At 52.2% G+C, this 13,681-nt stretch overlaps 1 protein-coding gene across 1 annotated transcript in view; it reads left to right on the forward strand.

Annotated features, from left to right (window-relative positions):
- The window catches only part of CRTC3 (CREB regulated transcription coactivator 3), a 96,575-nt gene extending 83,916 nt beyond the window's left edge, over nucleotides 1-12,659 (forward strand). The window contains exons 12-16 of the mRNA XM_073882125.1: nucleotides 2,205-2,503; nucleotides 7,142-7,342; nucleotides 7,430-7,510; nucleotides 8,807-8,909; nucleotides 9,203-12,659. Coding sequence (XP_073738226.1) covers nucleotides 2,205-2,503; nucleotides 7,142-7,342; nucleotides 7,430-7,510; nucleotides 8,807-8,909; nucleotides 9,203-9,411 — 893 coding nt within the window. The 3' untranslated portion in view covers nucleotides 9,412-12,659. The remainder of the gene's footprint in view (nucleotides 1-2,204; nucleotides 2,504-7,141; nucleotides 7,343-7,429; nucleotides 7,511-8,806; nucleotides 8,910-9,202) is intronic.
- Nucleotides 12,660-13,681: the final 1,022 nt, after the last annotated feature.

The following is a 13,681-nucleotide window of genomic DNA, read 5'->3' on the forward strand; positions in this document are numbered from 1 at the left end:
TGCAGCTCTCTCTCTGGATCCCTCTGCTTTCCCATTGGATTTCAGAAGAGAATATTTTGAATTTTAGAACATTTATACTAGATGTGATGAAAACATTTTATACTCCATAGATACGTATATTAAATAGAAATCTACCACAGTTTAAAATCACTGGTTCAGATTTTCAGAAGGGCTTAAGAGTCAGCATGTGGCTGTATGAAATTGCGGCCCATGTGACTTGGGTGTTACTGTACCGAGTTTGAGCGCCCGCAGCTCAGACCCCATGTTGAAACACGACTGAGTTTACTTGTGTCTCGACAGACGTTCTTGCAGATGTCTGAGGCAGGCGTTGATCTCTTACTCCCAGTGCTGCGGTCCAGCCCCCGGCTGTCCCAGTTCAAAGAGCTGTGGTGTAGACCATTTCCTTGGGAAGGGGTTGCCAGTGATGGTCCATCAGAGGGGGACATGCCTGCTGGTTTCCACTCTGGGTTCAACAGGACTTGTCCACACAAATCAGAATCCACCACTCACAGGAGAGAAGTCCCCTTTACAGCTGTCATCTGGAAGGTTCTCTAAAGCTTGCAGTGGCACTGCCATTGTCCCACATAATTTTAGGTTTGAAGAATTGATTTTAGAGATAACCTCTACTTACTCACTTAGGTCATTTTATTATCCTGCTGCACTACCAAGTGTCCTGGTAAATTCTGTATGAACAGGGACATCCGAGATCACATAAGTAACACAGCATCAACACTTAGCTCCCTGGGGTCTTGGGGAAGCCACCATTCTCCAGGGTGGCCTTCGCCACTTCGCTTCAGCTGAAAATCCTATGTTTATCGCTGTGTATTTTCCTCAAAAAAGCATCATTTTGTCCAGAACTAGTATCAAGGCTTTATAGTTTCTAGGCATTCCTTAAAATGCATGGTATACAAAGTTGTACAGACATCTTTGAGCTTTCCTTCTGAATGAGTGGCTTGCTTGCTTGCTTTTTTTTTTTTTTTAAGATTTTATTTATTTATTTGACAGAGAGAGACACAGCAAGAAAGGGACACAAGCAGGGGGAGTGGGAGAGGGAGAAGCAGGCTTCCCGCGGAGCAGGAAGCCCGATGTGGGACTCGATCCCAGGACCCTGGGACCATGACCTGAGCCGAAGGCAGACACTTAACGACTGAGCCACCCGGGCGCCCCATGGCTTTGCTTCTTAACTGAAGCTCACATGTTTAGCTCTGACTGTGACTCAAGCTGGCCGGATCCATGGAGAGTTGTACTGTGGGACAGCTGCATAGGGTTTTATCAGACACATCATTCCTGTGTTTAGAAAAATCATTTGCCAGCAAAAAATGCTTTATTTTGTCCTTGCTCCATTGTAGTAACTTTTATCGAACACCTAGTTTTTTATGAACATGAAAGAACACACAGTTGTACGCACCCCGGCTGCTGGTACCAGGATGACGGGCTGAACTGTGAAACACAGGCATTGCCTTCTGAGATACACAGAAGCATCATGAAGTCACAGAGCGAAGCCACTCTGTGCCAGGCCTCGTGCCAAGGCTCCGGCAGGACACAGGACACGGTCCCTGGCCTCACGGAGCAGGCTGTGTCATGGAAAGTTTCCCAAACTCTCCAGCTCACGCTAAAATTCACAACCCCTCCCCACAAAGAAGACAGAGCCCCAGCAGAAACTTCATTTTCCGTGAATTGGCATAGACTGTGATGAATAATTCTCAGGAGCCAGAAAAGCAGGGAGAAAGCAGGAGACGTGGGAGGGGGTCCCTTCCTATGACTGGGGCGTTCAGGGTATTTTCAGGGTGCCCCGAGGCGGCGCCCCAGAGCCGTAACTCTCAGAAGGCAGCAGAGGGTCCGGGCAGGGTACCTGGGACAGAGGCATTCGGGGGCTCTAAACAGAATGTGTGTACAGCCCTGGGGTCTTTTCGCTGGGTGGGGGCTGAGCCCTGGCCTCTGTTCACCTAGCCCTGCCACCCAGCGGCTGTGTACACGTGTCCTCATGGGTCAGACTCACGGTCATCCTCAGTGTGCACGCGTCTCTTCCCCGCCGCGGGTACCTCTGATACGTGCGCAGTAGGAGAGCCGCCCGGGAGCTGCCCCTTCACACAGAATCATTGTCAGATACGGATGGGAGGAAGTTAGGTCTTCTTTAGACTTTGGAAAAGGAAAGACTTGGCCTGCAGTCATGGCAAGTAACTTGTGCGCTTGTTGTCTTGTAGGTCTGCAGGGTTCTCGGAGCAACCCCTCCATCCAGGCCACGCTCAATAAGAGCGCACTCTCCTCCTCCCTGAACAGCCACCCGCAGACGTCCGCCCCCAGCGCCTCTGCTCTTCACCCTTCCCTCCGGCTCTTCTCCCTCAGCAACCCGTCTCTCTCCACCACAGCCCTGAGCGGCCCCTCCCGGCGGAGGCAGCCTCCCGTCAGCCCGCTCACGCTCTCTCCCGGCCCTGAAGCGCAGCAGGGTTTCAGCAGACAGCTCTCGGCCACCAGCCCTCTGAACCCCTATCCTGCGGCGCAGGTGAGAGCAAACCCACAGCCCAACGGGGGGAGGCGTGTGGGGCCTGGATTGGGCCCCCCTCAGCTGGTGTAGTCCCCGAGGTCTCCCGTGAGACCGGAGGGAGCAAGTGGGACTAGCTCAGGAAGCCCCTACTCTTGTCCTCACAGCACGTTTGTGGTGATGATCGCTGTTGCGCAAACAAACAACACGATCTGCAGTCACTGACTCACAAACCTTGGCGCTGGGGGCCAGGCAGGGTGTAGAGAACACGATCCAGACGCATCTAAGGTGGCTGGGGGTGACCAGGCTGCGGCTTTAAAATTGGTGTGGAAAATTATCAATAACTGAGTCTGTGAGTATTTTAAGCCACAGGGGAAAGCCAAAGAAGACATTTAATACCTTCCTGAAGCTTTGGTATTGGATTAGACCTCTTCCCTAACTGCGCCTACAGATCTGAGAAGCAGCTCATGAAGGGATAGGGGTATAATAAGGATCAGGGTCCTCCGTAAAAGGACCTAAATAAGTCTGTTTAGAAAGAGGCACATTTTGGGGCACCTGGCTGGCTCAGTGGGTAGAGCGTGTGGCTCTTGATCTTGGGGTCATGCGTTCAAGCCCCATGTTGGGTATAGAGATTAAAAAGTAAAATAAAACCAAGAATTAAAAAGAAAGAAAGGGGCACATTTTGAAGTCACAAGCCTGTTACAGAAATTCAGATGTCAAAACATCCTATTTTGTCTTCCTGACTTCGTTTTTATTCTGCGCTCTTGGGGTGGCTCTTACCATAATCATCAATGAATATATTTTCAACCTATTGGTCCCTCCCTAGATACATTGTGACATCATTTACTCCCCGCCTCACTATAAATGAGTCATGATTTAGCAAGCAAGAGTTGACAGAACACAACGGAAGGAGTTAGCAGATCCAGTTATTAGTCACTCTTAACATGAGTAATCCCTTTCGGGAGATGGTGAGAGGGTATTTCATAATTGTTTTTTTAATGGTTCTTTTTATGTTATTGGATTGCCTTTAATTTTCTTTGGTAAGGTTATTTTAGAGGATGTAAAAAATACTACTCTTGCTTTCTGGCTACATTTTCAGGAGCGCTGTAGGCACAGAGAGCATCCTTTTCCAGACGTTTCCATTTTTTTGTTTGCTTAATTACTAAGACTTAAAAAAAAAAAATCAGCGTTATCCGGGCACATAGTTTAATAAGTCAGATAGTTCTAAAGGGCTTGTTATGAAGCAACATTGTCTTCCCCTCCCCGACGCACCATATTTCTCACTCCCTAGAGATGGCTCTTCTCCACCACTTTAATCTCTTTGGTATATCCATGTTATTTCATGCTTGTTTTGTTCTGGATTTTTGGTGTTAGGTATTACCTGATGACATCCTACCATGGAGGATTAGGTTACGGCTCTCTTTCACCTCTCCCCAAACCCCACCCACCTACACACACATTTCCTCCTCATTCACACTGTGCTTTGTTATAATTTTGATGAAAGCAATAGTCAGTGTTTAGTGTTTTCCCAGTTACGATAGCCAGAGTTGAACCATTTAATATTCCACGAAATAACAAAATGAGAAATATTTTTCTCCTGGGAGTTGATGGATGTTTTACTCTGTGAGTCTGGTTTTCTATGTGTATATCGCTTGTCCTATCGCCACCTCTTGGAGTTGGGTAGGTCTCCTCTCAACACGTTTAAAAACAAGCCCTCTGGGGACACCTGGGTGGCTCAGCTGTTAAGCGTCTGCCTTGGGCTCAGGTCACGACCCCAGGGTCCTGGGGTCGAGCCCCGCATCGGGCTCCCTGCTCGGCGGGAAGCCTGCTTCTCCCTCTGCCACTCCCCCTGCTTGTGTTCCCTCTCTCGCTGTGTCTCTCTCTGTCAAAAGATAAATAAAAAATCTTAAAAAAAAAAAAAAAAAAAACAAGCCCTCCATGGGCACCTGGGTGGCTCAGTTGGTTAAGCATCTGGCTTCAGCTCAGGTCATGATCCCAGGGTCGTGGGATCGAGCCCCCGTGTAGCACTGGACTCCGTGCTCAGCGGGGAGTCTGCTTCTCCCTCTCCGTCTGCCCGTGTGCTCTCTCTCTCTCAAATAAATAAATAGAATCTTTAAAACAAAACAAAACAAAACAAGGGGGGGAAAAAAAGCCCTCCAGTAGATTTCCAGCAAAGAGTGCATGTGGCCTGGCATGACTCAACTATGTCTTCCTTCTACCCATCATTTAACTCATAATTGGCCAGACACAGAATTCAAATCTGAAATAATTTTCTCTTAAAATTTTGAAGGTATTAATTCTTTGCCTTTTAGTTTCTAGAGTTGCTACTAAGAAATCCAGTGCCATTCCAATTTTTAATACTTTGAACAAAATGTACTTTTTCCCCTCTGGAGGCTTGTAGGATCTTCTTTTTGTTCCCCAGAGTTCCAAAACTTCAGGGTCACATGAGTCTGGATGTTTGGTGGGTTTCCTCAATCTGGAAACTCCTGTCATCCTTCATTTCTGGGAAATCTTCATTAATTACTTCCTGGATGGTTTCTTCCCTTTGATTTCTCTGTGCTCTCTTTCTGGAACTCGTGTTCTGTGACTGTTGGCCTGCCTGTACATTTCCTCTCATACCCTATGTTTTCCATTCTTCTCTTTTCTCTCATCTTTTTTCACCCTGCTTTCTGGGAGAGCTTCTCACCTTTATCATCCTGCTGTTATGTCGAGTTTTCCTTTCTGCTCTCATACTTTTAAATTGCCAAGAATTCTCTTTTATCCTCCAAGTGAGTGTTCCTTTTTATAGCACTGTACTCATCCTGTGGATGCAGTATCATTTTTTCATCTCTCTGAGGTTTTCAGGGGTAATTTTCATTCCGGTTTCTTTTTATTTTTTGTAACAAGTTTTCCAAGTTGCATAAAAGTAGAGAATATGATGGAATGAATCGTTCTATACCTGTCATCCAGCCTCAACAATTATCATTTTTTTAAAGATTTTATTTAGTTATTTGAGAGAGAGAGAGAGAGAGAGAGAGCATGAGCAGGGTGAAGGGCAGAGGGAGAAGCAGACTCCTCGCTGAGCAGGGAGCCCGATGCGGGACTCGATCCCAGGACTCCAGGATCACGGCCTGAGCCAAAGGCAGACGCTTAACGACTGAGCCACCCAGGCGCCCACAATTATCAATCATCATTTTTGTAATCTTATTTCATCCACATCCCTACTTTGAAAATATATGTATATAGAGATACACATTGCAAATATTTTATTATGTATTTTTTAACAGATAAGGATTTGTTATGGACTAAATAGTATAATGATAATTTTGATTTTTTTAAAAAGATTATTTATTTACTTATTTACTTATTTACTTTTGTGAGAGAGAGAAAGCATGAGCGGGGGGCGGGGAGGGGGAGAAGCAGACTCCCCACTGAGCAGGGAGCCAGATGCAGGACTCGATCCCAGGACACTGGGATCACGACCTGAGCTGAAAGCTTAACCTACTGAGCCACCCAGGGACCTGATAATTTTGCTTTTCATGACGACTTCTTCCTGCACAGACTTCTCCAAGTTTCTTTTTTTTGTACGTCTGCCTTGGTCTCTGATTTCTATGCAGATGCTTTCCTCACAGTCTGGTGATCTTCGGTGCTCCGCTCATCTTTAAGAACAGGACACAGAAACACCACGTAGACGGGTGGGCTTGTTGAGCATGGTCCTCACTGTACACTGATCCAGCTCGGCCATTTCCCTGGGGAGCCTCTGGTGCCCCGAGTTTCAGAGTTGTCTCTCGGGCTGGTCAGATCCCCAGAGGACACTGGCGCATACCTAGACTCCAGCCTCCTGCGAGTCAGGTTGGGAAAGAAAGGTGGAGGCCTCAGGATTCGGTGGTGAGCTCTGTTGCACGCTGCGTTTCCGGTGAAGCGCCTCACCCGCGGGGCTCGCTGTGTCCTGCCCGCAGACCCCCAGCTCCGCCCTCCTGCCGCCCCCAGGCTCGCCACGGGCAAGGGCTGTGAAGCCTCACCGCACCTCCTCCCGGCTCTTCAGCCCGCCCTTGACCGCCCCGGGACGGGAGTCCGGTTGCCTCTTGGGTTACCCCCCAGCCTCCTCTTGTCTTTCCCAGCTCCACTCACCCAGCCACGGCTTGGCCGTTGCTTTTCATTTTCCAAACCGTGCTGCCACTTTCTTCCTTCCCATGATCTCTGTCCTTGTGCTGTTTATTATCATTTTAGTCTTACTTATTTTCAAAGTGTTGTTCATTAACATCTCCTGTTGTTTAATGTTGTTTTAGTTGTTTTTAATCGAGGTTTGGGAGACAGTAGAGCTAACTAAGTTCTTTTTTTTTTTTTTTTTCTTCAGTCTTCCATCTTAAGCCAGACGTTATGGCTTTAAAAAAACAAACATGATTTTCACGGAGGTCACTGGCTAAATTGACGGGTGTTTTTGTTTTGTTTTTTTTAAGACAATAGAAATTGTCATTGAATGGGAAATGTCTGGTGAGGAAGCGAGATTTAAGATCACTTCGAAAGAGCAGAAGTAAGAAGTAGGCTTCGGGGAGCATCGCACAGAGTACCCCGGGGAAGAAGGGCTCAGGCTTTTCCCTCACTTTGACACCTCCCAATCTTAAAGGACTTACCACTTAGAAACGCCAGTCGAAGCTGATTAGTGGCTTTGTTTTACAGATGGTGTCCTCAGATCGAAGCCCACTTTCCTTCCTGCCCACAGAAGCTCAAGCTCAGGTGTCCCCACCGCCCCCCTACCCCGCCCCCCAGGACCTCGCCCAGCCTCGCCTACAGCAGCCCCCTGCCCAGGAGCCTCCTGCTCAGCAGCCCCAGGCCGCCTCATCCCTGCCTCCATCCGGCTTCCCGCTCCTCACGGCCCAGGTGGGTCCTAGCGGGGACCCCGGTCACAAGGGAGCACTTACTTGCCCCAAGTTCCGAGCTAAACGTTCCCTTCCTTATTCCCTGAAGGGTTCATCTTTGACCAGCTTCTTCCCAGATGTGAGCTTTGACCAGCAGTCCATGAGGCCAGGCCCAGCCTTCCCTCAACAGGTGAGCGAACACCCAGGCAGACCTCTTCCTCGGGGCAGGACTTGCACTGTTCAGGCTGCTCAGGGCGTAGAACCCACCACACCAAGTAGACTAGGTACCCCATCGCCCGGATCTCAGACGTGCTCAGCCGCTAAGGGAGCCTGCAGTCTCCCCTAGCCCCCGAGTGCCGGTGCTGGCTGCCTTATTTGGTGTCAGGGCTCTGCAGAGGAACGCTTGGAACAAGTGGTAGGAGATTTCTGATGACAGTCTAGTTCTAGAACTGTGGAATGGCTCAGACAGAAGGGACCACCGCAGCCCCCTGGTCTGCCCTGCGGAGGAAACTGAGACGCAGGAGGGGTCGGGCCCCCGGGCCTGGCTGCCGGGGCCGGCCCAGTGTGGCTTCCCAGGGGGGCTTGGTCCAGCCGGGGCCGGACGTCCCCCCTCAGGTACTTTCATTCAACCCCTTCCTTTGGCTTTTTAGGTTCTCCCTAACATGGACCATTTAAAATACCTCTAGATGTTATAGTGTCCATTGAGTATGGATTGGGCTCTAGGACGGATTAAGGAGAGAAGGAAGGAGTTTGAGCATTTTACAGATCTTAATAATAATTACAACAGTAAAAGAAATAAAGACAGAGGTTTCCTGAGTGGGCCATGGTGAAGACTCATGGCATAAACCAGTAGTCCCTGCCTCTCATTTTCTGAAGAAGTCCGTTGAGTTTAGATGAGTCAGTATCTCCCTGAAAGATGGTAGAAATGCCTACTTTTGAAAGATTAAAAAAAGAGTTTGGAGTATTAATTTCTGGAAAGGCACCTAAGATAGGCCCCAGTTCTCACCAGTCCTCCCAGAGGCTGTCTCACGGAGAGGGGACTGCCTGAGGTTCCTCCCTCTGAGCGTAAGAAGGAAAGGGTCCCCCTGCCTCATTTTTCTAGAAACCAAAGGGCAAAAGAGCCCCTTGGTCATATCACTTCCTTGGTTATAGAAGGAGCCTTTGAAGGGTTCCCACAGACGGTGTTTCCAAAGGCCTCGGTGTGGCTGGGAAGGAGGGGTGTGTGGGACCAGAGGGGCCGCAGAGACCGTGACCGTTGGTGTCTCTTCAGATGGTTCAGTGGGCCGGGCTGTGTGTGAGTGGGGACGAGTCACCCACACTGTGGGCCTCAGGGAGCCCTCCTCCACCCCAGCACCTGCCTGCCTGAGAGGAATATTCTGTGCGGGATCCTGGAGAGAAGGGACCCAAGACAGTTCCATGCATGTTGCATCCTTCACTCCTCGAAAGCAGAGATCGTTCCTTACAGTGTGACCTCTGATGCTTCCAGGTGCCTCTGGTGCAGCAAGGTCTCCGAGAACCGCAGGACTCATTTCATCTGAGACCAAACCTGTATTCCAACTGCGGGGGTTTCCCCAACGCCATCCTGACAGGTGAGTGTGGGCCACTCCTCTGTTTGTATTTTGCTGCGTTTTTACAGATGCCATTGTAAGAGAGTTTAAACATCATATAAAGCAAAGAAATGAAAGTCCCCCAGCTCAAGTTTAGCTTTTCAAAAGGCAGGCGATCCCTGTCCTGGCCGGGACGCCGGGAGTTGCGGGGGGGGGGGGGACGCGGGCCGTCGCTGTCCTGGCTGGAAGATGACAGTGCCGGCGTTTGCGGGGATGTCGTCTGTTGTACATGCCTCCTAACCTGCACCGTTTTCCCCTCTTGCTGCTCCTTCCAGAAGACTCGAGTACCAGCCTGTTCAAAGACCTCAGCAGTGCGCTGGCGGGCATGCCCGAGGTCGGCCTGAACATGGACACTCCATTTCCATTGGAAGAAGAGCTCCAGATTGAACCCCTGAGCCTGGACGGACTCAACATGTTAAGTGACTCCAGCATGGGCCTGCTTGACCCCTCTGTGGAAGAGACGTTTCGAGCCGACCGACTGTGAGCAGAATGGAATGGGCCAGGAGCGTTTATTGCTGCAGCAGCGGTGCTAGAATGGCAGGGCACGGAGCCAGCTACACCCCCGGGGCTTGAGTGATCTCGGGCTCCTGACACGGAAGGAGCCAAGTCCGTGGCTCCTAGCTCTCCGACGAGGCCCCATCTCACACCCCATGGCTCACTGCCGACAGCGGAGCTGTGCCCTGGCCCTCGGGCAAGCGGGCTGCTTTCGGAGCTCCCGATGACTCCCTCGTCACCGGGACCAGGACACCCTTTCCTTGGCCGTCTAGTCCGTCGATGTGTAAAAGTAGAGCAGAGCCCTGGAACAGGCCGCGGTAGTGTTGTGAGGCGCTCAGAACCACTGATCTTAGTCCACACTGAAGAGAGGGCCTGGCCTGCGGGGCAGGGAGGGGCTGCAGGCCTTCGGGAGTTGGCTCAGCTTCGAGCAGCGGTACCACAGCGCCACGGTGCGTCCTCCGCTGCCGCCGGCCTGGCTCGGCAGCTGCCCGCCGCTGACCACACGTGCCAGGATCGCCCAGGTGCCTTAATTCCAGTATGAAGAATTTTTACCACGATTTCAAGAACTGATTTGAGTTAAGCAAACTGAACGCTCATTTGTTTTCTCCCGAGTGTGTAGTCTCCTTTCTGCTGCTTCAGTACACCTTTTCCTGTGGACGAGGGGAAAGGAGGACCGTTTTATTCAGTCACTGAAAAAAAAAAAAACAACCAGTCCCCCGGTGATGGACGAGCCTGAAGAGAAAAGGGCTTCCTCTCGATGGGGGTGGGGGGGGGGGGGGGGGGGGGGGGGGGAAGAGAGGAAGGCCGTAGGTTTCTCGCAGACCCGCGATGTCTTCCAGATGAGCTCCAGACCAGCGTAGGCCTCCCTCTCCACAGGCCGGCTGCGGGGATGCTGGGGTCCGGGTCAGACCCTCCGGCCGCCGAGCAGCGGCGGGGGGAGCTGTTTCTCTGTGCAGCAGGAGTGTTCATGTAGCCCCGCTAGACCGGAAGCTCCTTGAGCGCAGGGACTGTGCCTTATTCGCTACCAAACCCCAAGCACCTAACAAGTGCGGGCACTGGGTAGGTGCTGTGTTACTGCGCCCTGAAGGCGTGAATGAACAAACGGAGAAATGAATGAATGAATCTGCCTGGCTGCAAGGCAGTCTAATCTTTAGCTAGCCCCATTCCTTGCCAAATCTCAGAGCTTTAGCTTTTCTAACACTTGTGCCTGTGGTTAAGCTAGGCATGCACTTTAATACGCTTCTAACACTAGGTGACCAACTCCACGGTGAGACCGGGCCCCCGTCTCCTCAAGGGCACGCTCCAGAACAGGCGGGTGGAAACTGTCTTCTGAGTGCATCCAGAATGGCTGGGCACACTGAGGCCTCGGGGCTCCCAGCCAGGCCCCCACCTCAAAAGATCTTCCCTTTCAGATCTGTGTTTTGCTCTAAATTGCTTTTAAAAGAGATTCATTCTCTGAGGTTGAAGAAAACATCCACAGTAAAATGAAGGCCTAATTCGCGAAGCCATCATTAGTCATTATTAGTACCTTAGCGTAAAATGGTATGATTGGCTTCCCACCACTGCTTGCCTTCTCTGACTTGGCCCCTGACCAGACATCTGCTGGGTGGGTTCGAGGAGCACCTCTGGGGAGGGGTCTGGGCAGTGGGGCAGGATGTGGGCACGGGGAGGACGGGAGCGCTCAGGGAGAGATGAAAGATGCTGGAACTTTTGCCCAGACAGCCACTGCCCTTCCAGAAGACACCAGGAGTGTGGCTGAAGGTCCCTAGACTCCCCTGCCCAAAGAAGCAAGGCTCTACCGCGCAGGTCTGAATCAGACGCGACGGCGCCCCACAGCAAGAAGAGTCTGGAACGGGATTCTGGGCTCTTAACCTCTCCAGACGTCGTCCCATCCCCGTCTGCAGAGGGATCACTTTACCTCCAGTCTCCCAAAGAACCCCGCTGGCACACCACTGCAGCTTCCTCTGGGGCCCAAGGCCTCAGCCTCACAGTAGCCCCGAATCTCTGCCGTTGAATCCAGCCGGGGTCCTCGCCTGAGCTCCAAGCCCTGGTCCCAGTGAAACTTTCAAATCCCTTTATCCCGAGGATCTCGGGAGGGGCGTGACTCGTTCAAGTACAGGCCCGTTCCTTGTGGTGGTGCACAGCTCCCCGGTGTGCCAAAGGAAGTCAGCTAGCTCCATGCTGCCTTTCCTGGGTCGGAGGCCCCCCCAAATCTGACCTGGCCTTTCACACAGGGAATGGTGCTGATGTTAGGAGTTTGGTTTTGTGTTTTTTTGTTTTTTTTTTTTTAAGTGGCCGTCTCAGCATAACCCACTTGTTGCGCAGTGCCTTACCCGGGGTGGGGGTCCAGCTCTGTCTGCACAGCGGTCCTGCTTACAGCAGGGGGCCCGGGACCTTACGTGATGAAGTACGCTGCCCCCGGGGCAGTCTCCCGGTGACTCGTGGAGATGGAGGCTCCTAGGAACAGTGACTCGTCCAGGGGGATTATAATGATGACAATAAGGCTTAGCACTGAATTAAATCTGTCCTTAGGTCCACCGGTCCAGTCTTTTCCTGTGAAAAGGTTTTGGGCATTATCCAACCCACTTTGCTTCCATGGCGTCAAGGACACCCGTGGGCAGGTGTCACTCTGACCCCCAGCGGGTACGTCTGCCTTCACGGCTACCTTTGCAACAAACCAGGCGTGGTCCTCGGCATCTGAAGCGGCTACATGCATCAGAATAAATGATCTTCTGCTCTTTAGTCTCGTGACAGGAAATCGACGGCCGCACCACTGTCATTTACTAGCAGTTAAACAGTATCGAACTAAAAACCTATCTGTGTTCCATTTTTTTTTTTTTTTCTGTACCGTTGTGGTTTTTAGGACACACAGTGTTAGGAGAAAATTTTTCTGATCACGCCAAGACCACCATAAATTCTCCTCTGTCGTGTTTCATCTCTCCTCAGTCTACTGTACAGTAGCCGAGCTGAAGCCCTGTGTACGCGAGCCCGTATTCCAGCCCGCGTACCCGACGATGTCCCCGGCTCGCTCTCCTTGGCTCCGTTACGCACAGGTGGTTCCTTCGCTCCGCGGTGGCACCGTCACGGCAACTAATCAGACTTCCCGCCAGTGTCCTAACTCCCGGGTCCCTTGTTAAAAAAATATTTAAAGATTGGAATTTGTATAAAGTCGCTTCCAAGTTTTATAATACGTCGTTTTACATCTTTCGTAATTAAAAGCAGCACAGTAAGGTCGTATCTGCACTTGGTGTTTTTCGTCAGCCTCCGGAGAGAGGGACCGGTGGAACGCCGTCCGCCTCCCCCCCCCCCCCCCCCTCCCCCCCCCCCCCCCCCCCCCCCCCGCAGCGCGGCTTGGCCTGCAGGCAGGCTTCCTGGCCCCGGGCTCTGCGCCCCGGCCCCGTCCAGTGCTGCTAGTACACGCGCCGTTGGGCCCGCACCCGAGAGACTGGAGCGGGACATTGGGGCCCAGGGTTCCTTCAAAGCCAGGGAGACCAAGGACAGAGGGCAGCCTGGCAGCGCCTCACTCCCTGCCACCCACTGGCAGACCCCTGCCCCGGCCCTCACCTCACCCACCTCCCGCTCTGAGCTTCGGGCCACAGGTGCGCCTTCCCCAGCGCTCTGCTCCCGTGTACCGGCCTCCAGCCGCCCCCTCTTCACCAAGGGCTTTGGCGCCGTTTTCCGCCCCAGGCCTGCCCCCTGCCCACTGCAGCAGGGTTCCCAGGCCTGTCTCCCCCTGCCCCCCAACAGCCACGTCACACCCAGGATTGTCACAAAGGTGGCTGTTCCAGCGTCTTACTCAGAAATCCCATCTTCGACCCCAACTTCCTGAGCCACCGTGTCTACTCCGGTCCACACACACCCTGTTCTTTGACCCCACAGAGAGTTCTATCCCTGGTCCCTGCTCGCAGCCTCCCTGTCGTCTCCTGGCTTCCCTCCCTGTCCTGGCCCCGTCCGCTGGGCCAGCGGCCTCCACGAACATGGTCACAGCCCTCCTCCGACCCTCTGCCTTCCCCTGCTGGGAGCTCCGCGGGAGAAAACCAGCAACCCCAGGTCTGCCGACCTGACCCTCTCCTGCCGCGTGGGGTGCTCCAGACCTTTCCTCTCCAGAAGCCTTCGTTTCTCTCCTCAGGCCCAGAAATTCCTCACTCACCACGGCTGTGACTGACCCACTCTTCCTGTGAGGAAGCCCTGCCTACCCCCGGCCTCATCCCTCTCCGTGGTCCTCCCCGTCAGCCCAGCCCTCCGTGGTCCTCCCCGTC

Source organism: Callorhinus ursinus, unplaced genomic scaffold (assembly GCF_003265705.2).
Source record: "Callorhinus ursinus isolate GAN/ISIS: 27379988/994484 unplaced genomic scaffold, GSC_fseal_2.0 scaffold45, whole genome shotgun sequence".
Taxonomy (NCBI): domain Eukaryota; kingdom Metazoa; phylum Chordata; class Mammalia; order Carnivora; family Otariidae; genus Callorhinus; species Callorhinus ursinus.